Source organism: Pleurodeles waltl, chromosome 10 (genome assembly GCF_031143425.1).
Source record: "Pleurodeles waltl isolate 20211129_DDA chromosome 10, aPleWal1.hap1.20221129, whole genome shotgun sequence".
NCBI classification, from domain to species: Eukaryota; Metazoa; Chordata; class Amphibia; order Caudata; family Salamandridae; genus Pleurodeles; species Pleurodeles waltl.
In genome coordinates, this window is record NC_090449.1 from 225,877,121 (window position 1) to 225,889,242 (window position 12,122).

Sequence of the window (12,122 nt, forward strand, 5' to 3'; positions counted from 1 at the left end):
CACTGCCTATGCAGTATAGGTAAGACACCCCTCTAGCAGGCCTTACAGCCCTAAGGCAGGGTGCACTATACCATAGGTGAGGGTACCAGTGCATGAGCATGGTACCCCTACAGTGTCTAAACAAAACCTTAGACATTGTAAGTGCAGGGTAGCCATAAGAGTATATGGTCTGGGAGTCTGTCAAACACGAACTCCACAGCACCATAATGGCTACACTGAAAACTGGGAAGTTTGGTATCAAACTTCTCAGCACAATAAATGCACACTGATGCCAGTGTACATTTTATTGTAAAATACACCACAGAGGGCACCTTAGAGGTGCCCCCTGAAACTTAACCGACTATCTGTGTAGGCTGACTAGTTTTAGCAGCCTGCCACAAACCGAGACATGTTGCTGGCCCCATGGGGAGAGTGCCTTTGTCACTCTGAGGCCAGTAACAAAGCCTGCACTGGGTGGAGATGCTAACACCTCTCCCAGGCAGGAATTGTCACACCTGGCGGTGAGCCTCAAAGGCTCACCTCCTTTGTGCCAACCCAGCAGGACACTCCAGCTAGTGGAGTTGCCCGCCCCCTCCGGCCAGGCCCCACTTTTGGCGGCAAGGCCGGAGAAGATAATGAGAAAAACAAGGAGGAGTCACTGGCCAGTCAGGACAGCCCCTAAGGTGTCCTGAGCTGAGGTGACTCTGACTTTTAGAAATCCTCCATCTTGCAGATGGAGGATTCCCCCAATAGGGTTAGGATTGTGACCCCCTCCCCTTGGGAGGAGGCACAAAGAGGGTGTACCCACCCTCAGGGCTAGTAGCCATTGGCTACTAACCCCCCAGACCTAAACACGCCCTTAAATTTAGTATTTAAGGGCTACCCTGAACCCTAGAAAATTAGATTCCTGCAACTACAAGAAGAAGGACTGCCCAGCTGAAAACCCCTGCAGCGGAAGACCAGAAGACGACAACTGCCTTGGCTCCAGAAACTCACCGGCCTGTCTCCTGCCTTCCAAAGATCCTGCTCCAGCGACGCCTTCCAAAGGGACCAGCGACCTCGACATCCTCTGAGGACTGCCCCTGCTTCGAAAAGACAAGAAACTCCCGAGGACAGCGGACCTGCTCCAAGAAAAGCTCCAACTTTGTTTCCAGCAACTTTAAAGAACCCTGCAAGCTCCCCGCAAGAAGCGTGAGACTTGCAACACTGCACCCGGCGACCCCGACTCGGCTGGTGGCGATCCAACACCTCAGGAGGGACCCCAGGACTACTCTGATACTGTGAGTACCAAAACCTGTCCCCCCTGAGCCCCCACAGCGCCGCCTGCAGAGGGAATCCCGAGGCTTCCCCTGACCGCGACTCTTTGAACCTAAAGTCCCGACGCCTGGGAGAGACCCTGCACCCGCAGGCCCCAGGACCTGAAGGACCGGACTTTCACTGGAGAAGTGACCCCCAGGAGTCCCTCTCCCTTGCCCAAGTGGAGGTTTCCCCGAGGAATCCCCCCCTTGCCTGCCTGCAGCGCTGAAGAGATCCCGAGATCTCTCATAGACTAACATTGCGAACCCGACGCTTGTTTCTACACTGCACCCGGCCGCCCCCGCGCCGCTGAGGGTGAAATTTCTGTGTGGACCTGTGTCCCCCCCGGTGCCCTACAAAACCCCCCTGGTCTGCCCTCCGAAGACGCGGGTACTTACCTGCAAGCAGACCGGAACCGGGGCACCCCCTTCTCTCCATTCTAGCCTATGTGTTTTGGGCACCACTTTGAACTCTGCACCTGACCGGCCCTGAGCTGCTGGTGTGGTGACTTTGGGGTTGCTCTGAACCCCCAACGGTGGGCTACCTTGGACCAAGAACTGAACCCTGTAAGTGTCTTACTTATCTGGTAAAACTAACAAAAACTTACCTCCCCCAGGAACTGTGAAAATTGCACTAAGTGTCCACTTTTAAAACAGCTATTTGTCAATAACTTGAAAAGTATACATGCAATTTTTATGATTTAAAGTTCCTAAAGTACTTACCTGCAATACCTTTCAAATGAGATATTACATGTAGAATTTGAACCTGTGGTTCTTAAAATAAACTAAGAAAAGATATTTTTCTATACAAAACCTATTGGCTGGATTTGTCTCTGAGTGTGTGTATCTCATTTATTGTCTATGTGTATGTACAACAAATGCTTAACACTACTCCTTGGATAAGCCTACTGCTCGACCACACTACCACAAAATAGAGCATTAGTATTATCTCTTTTTGCCACTATCTTACCTCTAAGGGGAACCCTTGGACTCTGTGCATACTATTCCTTACTTTGAAATAGTGCATACAGAGCCAACTTCCTACAATTGTTGTCATGTTGTCTGTTTTGACGAGAATGTATTTGTGAACTATTATTGGTTGGAAAGCTTTTAGTGCTTGAAAAACTGCTAGAAGTTCTAGGTGATTGATATGCAGTTTTGTTTGATGTACGTTCCATTGTCCTTGTATGCTGTGTTGATCGAGGTGTGCTCCCCACCCTGTCATGGATGCATCTGTTGTTATTACGTATTGTGGCACTGGGTTTTGGAAAGGCCGCCCCTTGTTTAGATTTATGTTGTTCCACCACAGAAGCGAGAGGTAAGTTTGGCGGTCTATTAACACCAGATCTAGAAGGTGACCCTGTGCTTGAGACCACTGTGATGCTAGGCATTGTTGTAAGGGCCTCATGTGCAGTCTTGCGTTTGGGACAATGGCTATGCATGATGACATCATGCCTAGGAGTTGTAATACCATCTTTGCTTGTATCTTTTGTGTTGGATACATGCGTTGTATGATGGTGTTGAAATTTTGAATTCTTTGTGGACTTGGAGTGGCTACTCCTTTTGATGTGTCTATTATGGCTCCCAGGTATTGTTGTACCTTGCGTGGCAGAATTTTGGATTTTGTGAAATTGACGGTGAACCCTAGTTTGAAGAGGGTTTGTATGATATGATTTGTGTGATTTGAGCACTCTATTAACGAATGGGCCTTGATTAGCCAGTCGTCTAGATATGGGAACACATGTATCTGCTGCCTTCTTATGTGTGCTGCGACTACCGCTAGACATTTGGTAAAGACTCTTGGTGCGGTTGTTAATCCGAAAGGCAGTACCTTGAATTGGTAATGTATTCCTTTGAATACAAACCTTAGGTATTTCCTGTGCGATGGGTGTATTGGTATATGGAAATAAGCATCCTTGAGGTCTAAAGTTGCCATGTAGTCGTGCAGCTTTAGCAATGGCAATACTTCTTGTAGTGTGACCATGTGGAAGTGGTCTGATTTGATGAAAGTGTTCACTACTCTGAGGTCTAGGATTGGTCTCAGCGTTTTGTCCTTCTTTGATATCAGAAAGTACAGTGAGTAAACTCCTGTGTTTATTTGTGTGTTTGGCACTAATTCGATTGCATTCTTTTGCAATAGTGCCTGCACTTCTATCTCCAGGAGATTGGAATGGTGTGTTGTTAAATTTTGTGCTTTTGGTGGTATGTTTGGAGGGAATTGTAGAAATTCTATGCAATAACCATGTTGGATAATTGCTAGAACCCAAGTGTCTGTAGTGATTTCCTCCCATGCTTTGTAATAATGACCTATTCTTCCCCCCACTGGTGTTGTGTGGAGGGGGTGAGTGACCTGTGAGTCACTGTTTAGTAGTAGGGGCTTTGGGGCTTTGAAATCTTCCTCTATTTCTAGGGAATTGCCCTCCTCTATATTGTCCCCGAAAACCTCCTCTATACTGTCCCTGGTAACTGGACGGTGTGGCTTGTGAGGTGCTGGCTTGTGTGCTTTCACCTCGAAACCCCCCTCGAAAGGGCGTTTTACGGAATGTGCTGTAATTCCCTCTGCTCTGCGGGGAGTAGAGTGCGCCCATGGCTTTGGCAGTGTCCGTATCTTTTTTGAGTTTCTCAATCGCTGTGTCCACTTCTGGACCGAACAGTTCTTTTTCATTAAAAGGCATATTGAGAACTGCTTGTTGAATCTCTGGTTTAAATCCAGACGTTCGGAGCCATGCATGCCTTCTGATAGTTACAGATGTATTAATTGTCCGTGCAGCTGTATCTGCAGCGTCCATGGAGGAGCGGATCTGGTTGTTGGAAATGGTCTGTCCTTCCTCGACCACTTGCTTTGCCCTATTTTGTAAGTCCTTGGGCAGATGTTCAATGAGATGTTGCATCTCGTCCCAGTGGGCTCTGTCATAGCGCGCAAGTAGTGCCTGGGAGTTCGCGATGCGCCACTGGTTTGCAGCTTGTGCTGCGACTCTCTTACCAGCTGCATCGAACTTGCGGCTTTCTTTATCTGGGGGTGGTGCATCTCCAGATGTGTGGGAGTTGGCCCTTTTCCTAGCTGCTCCTACAACAACAGAGTCTGGTTCAGCTGTGTAGTGATGAAAACCGGGTCCGTAGGAGGCGGCTTATACTTTTTTTCCACCCTTGGTGTGATTGCCCTACTTTTGACCGGCTCCTTAAATATGTCTTTTGCGTGACGGAGCATACCAGGGAGCATAGGCAGGCTTTGGTATGAGCTGTGGGTGGAGGAGAGTGTGTTGAACAAGAAATCATCCTCGACCTGTTCTGAGTGGAGGCTTACATTGTGATATTGTGCTGCTCTAGCCACCACCTGAGAGTACGCGGTGCTGTCTTCTGGTGGAGATGGCTTTGTAGGGTATGCCTCCGGGCTGTTATCTGACACTGGGGCGTCGTATAGGTCCCATGCGTCCTGATCTTGGTCACCCTGGCTCATGGTGGTGTGAGCTGGGGAGTGTGATGGAGTTTGTGCTGGTGAAACGTCAATCACGGGCGGAGGAGAGGGTGGTGGTGTAACTCTTTTCACCACTTTTGGTTGTGGTGTTTGATCCGTCTGGAACTCCAACCTCCTCTTTCTCCTAATGGGGGGGGAAGGGTGCTTATTTTTCCTGTCCCCTGCTGAATGAAGATACGCTTCTGCGTATGGTCCACATCAGTTGCTTGTAGCTCTTCCTCAAACCTATGCTTCTGCATTTGGGAGGTTAGCGAGTGCTCTTCTGTATAAGAGCCTGAAGCTGGGTCGCTTGCAGTTTGTTTCGGCATCGAAACTTTGTCTGCGTGTTTTTTCGGCTCCGAGGTGACTTTTTTCCTTTTCGGGGCCGAAACCTCTCGGCGTCGATTTGTTTCGGTGCCGCTGTCTCGGCGTCGAGCCGTGTCCACACCGGCATCACTGTGTCGAGGCTTGTCTCCAGCACTTTCTCGGTCCCGAGAAGGCTGCGTGCCGGTGTCTCGACCGGAGTCGGACGATCTCGGCACTGTTTGGGCCTTTTTCGGTGCCGACGGTCGGTCACCGAATTTATGGGTCGAGCCATGGCCTGGTGGCAGTGGCGTCCCCCGGGCCTTGTAAATGTTTCTCTGTGTGGTTTTCGACGTCTTACTCACGGTTTGTGTATCGTCGAATCCTTCGGAGTCTGAGTCTTGGATCGAGAAGGTACCTTCCTCTTCCTGTTCCTCGAACTCCCGTTGGGCTGTCGGTGCGGACGCCATCTGAAGTCTTCTGGCTCGACGGTCTCGGAGTGTTTTTCGGGACCGGAACGCACGACAGGCCTCGCAGGTGTCTTCGCTGTGCTCAGGTGACAGGCACAGGTTGCAGACCAGGTGTTGGTCTGTGTAGGGGTATTTATTGTGGCATTTGGGGCAGAAACGAAACGGGGTCCGTTCCATCGGCGTTCTTCAGCACGCGGTCGGGCCGACCAGGCCCCGACGGAGGATCGAAAAACTACCCCGAAGGGCACCGGAGCTCTTCGATCTTCGATGCGGTGTTGAATGTAAGTACGCCGATCCCGAACGCAACAATACCGACGAAAATCTTCCGAAATTAGCTAATTTTCCGTTCCGAAACTCGGAGCGACAGAAACACGTCCGAACCCGATGGCGGAAAAAAAACAATCGAAGATGGAGTCGACGCCCATGCGCAATGGAGACAAAAGGAGGAGTCACTCGGTCCCGTGACTCGAAAGACTTCTTCGAAGAAAAACAACTTGTAACACTCCGGCCCAACACCAGATGGCGAGCTATTGCAGAACATGCGTATCTACAGCGACAGATGCCATCGAACACCCTAATACAAATGCTGAGAACTCTGCGCTATGGTGGAAACTGGGAACAACTAACAGAGGGGGAGAAGGCTGGAGTGACAAAAGTGAGGTACCACTTTAAGACAAGTGTCATCCTTACATTTGGGGAGTTCCAGGCAGCTTACAACCCTTCCCCAGGGACATTTCCTATTACATAGGTCTGTGACCACGGCTATCCACTCACACTGGAAGACAGGGACAATGTAGCCACCCCTCCACAATCCTTGTCAGTACACAGACATCTTTCATGTTTATCTGGGTGCAGTCACAACAGGCCTTGGATTTGTGGTTCAAACTCAGGCACCACAAACAGACTTTGCACTGATCAGTCACAGAGATTTGCCACACTCACTACATGGTTTGCACTTTGTTGTTCTAGGGGTGACACTTCCCTCCAACACAAAACATGTTTTGATGAAAAAGACCAGCCCCAGATCCATGTCTGAAGGTGCGGAAAGAAAGGAACCAATGTCTCCGTGCACAGGTGGCCCTTATTATGCTGCTCTGCTTGGCATGGAGCAGAAAATGCAACATACCAGCACTCAAAGGTACAACTTCATAACTTTCTGGATCCAGTCTGACACTTCAGGAGTATTCGCAAGATGAGGAATCCGAGGTTGATAGTATCCATCAATAGTATCAAGTGCAAAATGTATTGATCAAGCAGCAAAATGTAAATGGAGTCTGGATATTAAGACAGTCCATGCATGTGAAAATGCAAAATAATAAGACAAGTGAGTAAACAAATCTACATCTAAACATACTTAAGAATCATTTAGTTATGAACTTCCCAGACTTCTGCCTAAAAATTAATATCTTCAGCCATAGTCCAATGCTATATGTTTAAACAAAATGACACTAAATTATACTTCAATACATGCATAATAAAGACTATATAAATGGCAACTTTTGTAGTCAACATGATGGCAGCCTTGTTTCAAATCAAAATACTTACCAAACAACAAATCATTGTTTACAGAGAACTGAAAATAAACAGTGGTGTAAATGCGATAATTGCATATTTGACAAATTAAAATCTTGGATTACCCAGTCCTGTTGCAGTTCCCATAAAGAATGTAACTAATGACATCAGAAAAGTCCTGTGGATGGAAAGTGTTACTTGGAGCTTTGCTCATGTGACTTCGTATAGCTGAGGAGATCTCTTGGATTTCTGTATGGTTGCTGTTACTGTAAATATAAAGCAACATTATCAATGAGAGGTTTACAATCCTAAAAATGAAAAAGATCACTTCCAAGCAACTTAGTCACCTCCTGAGGTTACTGACGCCACATCAGTACCTAGTCAATGATGTAATAATCACAACAACTGTATTTTATTCAGGCACGTAGCATCCCTTGAAGAAAAAATAACCTGCTATTCAAAGTAGCAAACATGAATGTCATAGGAACAAGCTATCACACTGCTGTAGAAGTATGACTTACAAAACACATCGTCCCAATCTTCCATGAGCATTCACTTCACATTTATTTTTGTATCTAGACTATCCAAGGCCTGATTTTTCCAAAAACATGCTCCATCTAAGCTGGTCTGCCAAGCATGATAACACCACCAAATCTGGGAATAACTTCAGTAAGATGGGCTAAATAAGTGTTTAAGGAAATTCTAGGAAAGTCTGATCTATTTATTAAAAGTACTCAGAGAAGAGTTGGTTTAAAAAGGTTTTTCAAAAATCCACTGTGGAATTGGTGTATTATGCAAATTGCTCATGTACCTCAAAACAACATCAAGAGGAATCGACTTCAAGAGTTTCCCAAAGGCTTGTCGGATACGGCTTCCACTGTAGACTAGCTGAACTCTGCAAACATCAACACATCTGCGTGAAAACAGAAAGTAACCATTTGTACAGTGGAAGTGAACAAAGTCCTACCTGGAATGAAACAATTATAATTTGACAAAGCTTCATACCTTTGAAGGAGATCATCAGGCAATGAAGACGAAAGAGTATGCAAGCCATTACATGCTTGGAGGCAGACTGTTGTGTCTTCAACAAGGGCTATTAAAAGACAAATAAGAGAGTGTTATATTATGTTGAGGCATAACAATGAGTGCAAATATTCTTTGAGGTGGTTCCATTTATCATTAGTTTTGTGTTACTAAAATAGTGCTAGAATTAACTGGGCAATTCCCAAAACTGCTTGGGGAAACAAAGTTTGCAAATTGCTCCTGCTGGGTAATTCTTATGTCCGGAATAAATATATATATATTTTATTTATATTAGATTTTTTTTTTTATTTTGAATTTTTCAAAAATTACCACATTACTCTTGAATTCTATGCAAGTCATAGACCTACACAAATATGTCAAGCTTTTCACTGTCAGAAATAAAAGTGCATTTTGGGTTAGGTAAATAGGACACAAAATAACTTTTGCAGAAAGTCTGTTGGCCCTCGTTAAACTATTGCTCGCCTTTAGAGAAACAAATTCCTTAACACCTGCATTAATTACTGGAGTCTTCTCCAGTGACTACCATCATAAAAACTCAATGTTTCCTGCCCTGAACAGGCAAATTATGGCTAAACTGCTACAAACCTGTAAATTTGTCAGTGACCATCAAGTTGTGGGTGTACCAGGTACTGTTTCAAGAACATTTACAAACTGTTCACTGCAAGTAAAATTTGCTCAATAGGAAATTTCACCACAAATTTCCATGTTGGCACATCTATTTTATCATGAGAAAATTGTACTGTAGGGAAGGGAAATGTTGCTTACCCAGTAAGCATCTGTTTGTGGCATGCAGTGCTGTAAATTCACATGCTCTGCATACTTCTGCCATCTAATGCTGGGTCCGGAAGCTTGCAAGTTGTTTTTCTTCGAAAAGTCTTTCCAGTCACGAAGTACAGTGAGTCCACCTCTTGTTGGTAATGTGCATGAGCATCGACTCCATTGTTGCGATTGTTTTCCCACAGGCGGGTGAGATTGGAGTGTAGAGAAAGAGAAATAAAAGAGATGACTATGCAAATGAGTGTATGAATATTGGAAAATAAAAATGCAGCAGCCACAGTTGTCCACATAGGTGGGTGGGCGCAAGTGAATCATTAGCAGTACATGCCACAAACAGATGCTTACTGGTTAAGTAACATTTTCTGTTTGATGGCATGCATGGCTGTCGATACACACGCTCTGCATAGACTGTAAAGCAGTGCCTCTCCAAAGCGGTGGCTAACCTGTGGGCGTTGTAGTTGTTGGAATAGTGTACGTAGTACTGCTTGTCCTACAACTTGTTGGCGTGCTGAGACATTCACACAATGTTTTGTGAAGGTGTGTGGTGCAGACCATATAGCTGCCTTACATATATCAGCTATGGGAATGTTACCTAAAAGGGGCATAGTCAAGCCTTTCTTTCGAATATGCTTTAGGAGGAATAGGTATTGGTCTTTTGGCTTTCGCACAGCAGATCTGGATACATTTAACGATTCACCTAGATATACTGATTTAGATCTAGGATCACATTTGTGAGGTGTTAAGAAGGCAAGAAAAAAATGTTAAGTTTTCCTAAAGGTTTTAGTACTATCAATGTATAACACAAGAGCTCTAATTATGTCCAATGTGTGGAGAGATCTTTCAGCAACAGAGTCTGGGCGTGAAAAGAAGACTGGCAATTCAGCAGTTTGATTTAGGTGAAAGTGAGATACCACTTTAGGATTGGAGGACTGAACTACTTTTTCCATGTGTATTTGGAAAATGGTTCTTCTAAGGTTAAGGCCGGGAGCTCACTTGCACGCCTAAGTGAAGTGATAGCAACTAAGAATGCCAGTTTGCATGACACAAATTTAAAAGGATATGAATGTCGAGGTTCAAAAGGTGGACCAATGAGTCAAGTGAGTACAATGCTCAGATTCCAAGAAGGCACCGTAGGTACTCTTGACAAAATCACTCTCTTAAGTCCGTCTATAAAAGCTTTAGTGACTGGATTTTTTAAAAGGGAAGAATGCTGTCAGTTTTGCAGGTTAGCTGTACGCTTAGTCTGCTTTCTGCACACATGGAAGGTACAAAAATACTACTCTATACTGATATCCTGAAGGGGTCCCATTGTTCAGATTGACAGTAACTGACCAAATGTTTTATTTAGCTACATAACACCATCTTACTAGTGGGTTTACGTGCCTCTTTCAGAATATCCATGAATTCTTGGGGCAGTTTAAGATATCCAAACTCAGACTTCAGGAACCATATGGCAAAATGTAATTCCTTGGGATTTGGGTTTCTGTTTTGACAATGGTTCTAAGTAAGAAGGTCCAGATTGAGGGGAAGCTTCTTTTGTGGAACCACTGATAGTTCTAGAAGAGTGGTGAACCACGGCTGCCTAGCCTACATGGGGGCCACCATTATCAATTTGAGGAATGTCTGCCTGGGCTACTGAACCAGAAACGGAAGGAGAGGGAGAAGTGGAAAAGCGTAGGCAAATATCCCTCACCAGTTCATCCACTGAGCATTGCACATGGACTGAGGGTGTGGAAACCTGGAGGGAAAGTGCGGGTATTTTGTATTTTCTTTTGCTGCGAATAGGCCTATGTCTGTGTACCCTCACTTTTGAAAGTCGTGGACTTGCGGCCGCATCCTGCTGAGGAGGTTGGCAAAGATGTTGTGTCACTAGAAGATGTTTCCGCTTGCAGGTGGATTTTATGGTGAATGACCCAATGCCAGATTGTCTGTGACAGACAAGATAGCTGTAGAGTGTGTGCCCTACCCCCCACCCCCCACCCCTTCCCACCCATTGCTTCTGCGCATAATACATAGTTGTCTTGTTGTCTTTGTGTATTAGGACAACTTTGCTGGTGAGTTGAACTGTGAATGCTTTCAATGCTAGTTGAACAGCTAGAAGCTCTAGGTAATTGATGTGCATAGTGTGACGTTTGGGATTCCAGAGACCTTGGACTAGGAGATCCTGAAGATAAGTGCTTCCCCCTGTTGAGGTGTATCCGTAGTCACAATGATTTCTGGAGCAGGGTCACTGTTTGGAGGCAGTGGAGGAGCCTTATCATGACCCACGTTATAGTTTCCCCTGTAGGGACCTTTACAAAAATCTCTATGGGAGAAAGGATTGGCTAAGACTGGCCCTTTTGATAAGACGACCCTTGGCTGCTGTTTTGGTGTCTGATTTATATAACAGCCTACGAAAAGCCTCTCTAGAGCCAGGGGTTTGTAGGGCATACATGGACTTAGCCACTTCATTGTCCTTTTTCATTTTTTCAAGCACCCGATCGGCCTGTGGCCGAAAAGGTGGTCCTTGTTAAAAGGTACATTGAGTATGGTTTGCTGTACCTCAGGTTTGAAGTCGGATATGCGAAGCCATGCATGCTGGCGCAAGATGACACTGGTGTTGATGCCCCATGCAGCCTTGTCAGCAGAGTCCAACCCTCAGCTAACAGAATTGTTAGGATTATTATTCTGAGATGTTTGATATCAAACATCCCAGGACTCAGAGAAGCCATCATGTAGCTGGGGAACTCTTAATGACCAGTGTCCAGCACATGCATTTAAAATGGCTTTCCTGGCCACTTACGTCTGAGAATCAACAAATACATAGCAGGGGCATATCTGCTCATGCAGATATGCCCTAACATGTAATATAAGTGCATCCTACCTTAGAGATGCAAGGCCTGCTAGAGGGGTGACTTACATATATTGCATGCAGTGTTTAGAGTCGTGTTTTCAATTTTGGGAGCACCTTGTCACGCAGCCTGCAATGGCAGTCTGCATAAGGTTAGTGCTGGGTCCCTCACAGTGGCACAAGTTGTGCTGCAGCTCTGAGGCACCCTCTTCCGTACCCATGACCTAGATACCAGGAGTACCATTTGCTATTGGCTCATAATGGGCTGAAGGGCCTGGTCACTTGGGGATCAAGAGCCATACGTGCCTTATTAGTACACTTGTACTGATGCCGCCTGCATCTGTGTCTAGTGCACAGTGTACAGCATTAATAGTTCTTGTTTGTTGCCCTCTCTTGTGGTGCTACTCTGGGAGAAATTGGAGGAGCTCCTCCATTTCATCCCGTGATCACGATATCTA

The 12,122-nt window shown here is 45.7% G+C and overlaps 1 protein-coding gene across 2 annotated transcripts in view; it reads right to left on the bottom strand.

Moving 5' to 3' along the window:
- SMG1 (SMG1 nonsense mediated mRNA decay associated PI3K related kinase) overlaps window positions 1-12,122 on the bottom strand; it is a 1,401,298-nt gene that overhangs the window by 1,070,827 nt on the left and 318,349 nt on the right. For both annotated transcript variants that reach the window (XM_069210224.1, XM_069210223.1), the window contains 3 exons: window positions 8,019-8,106; window positions 7,825-7,926; window positions 7,139-7,279 (listed from right to left, as the gene is read on the bottom strand). In XM_069210224.1, coding sequence (XP_069066325.1) covers window positions 7,139-7,279; window positions 7,825-7,926; window positions 8,019-8,106 — 331 coding nt within the window. The remainder of the gene's footprint in view (window positions 1-7,138; window positions 7,280-7,824; window positions 7,927-8,018; window positions 8,107-12,122) is intronic.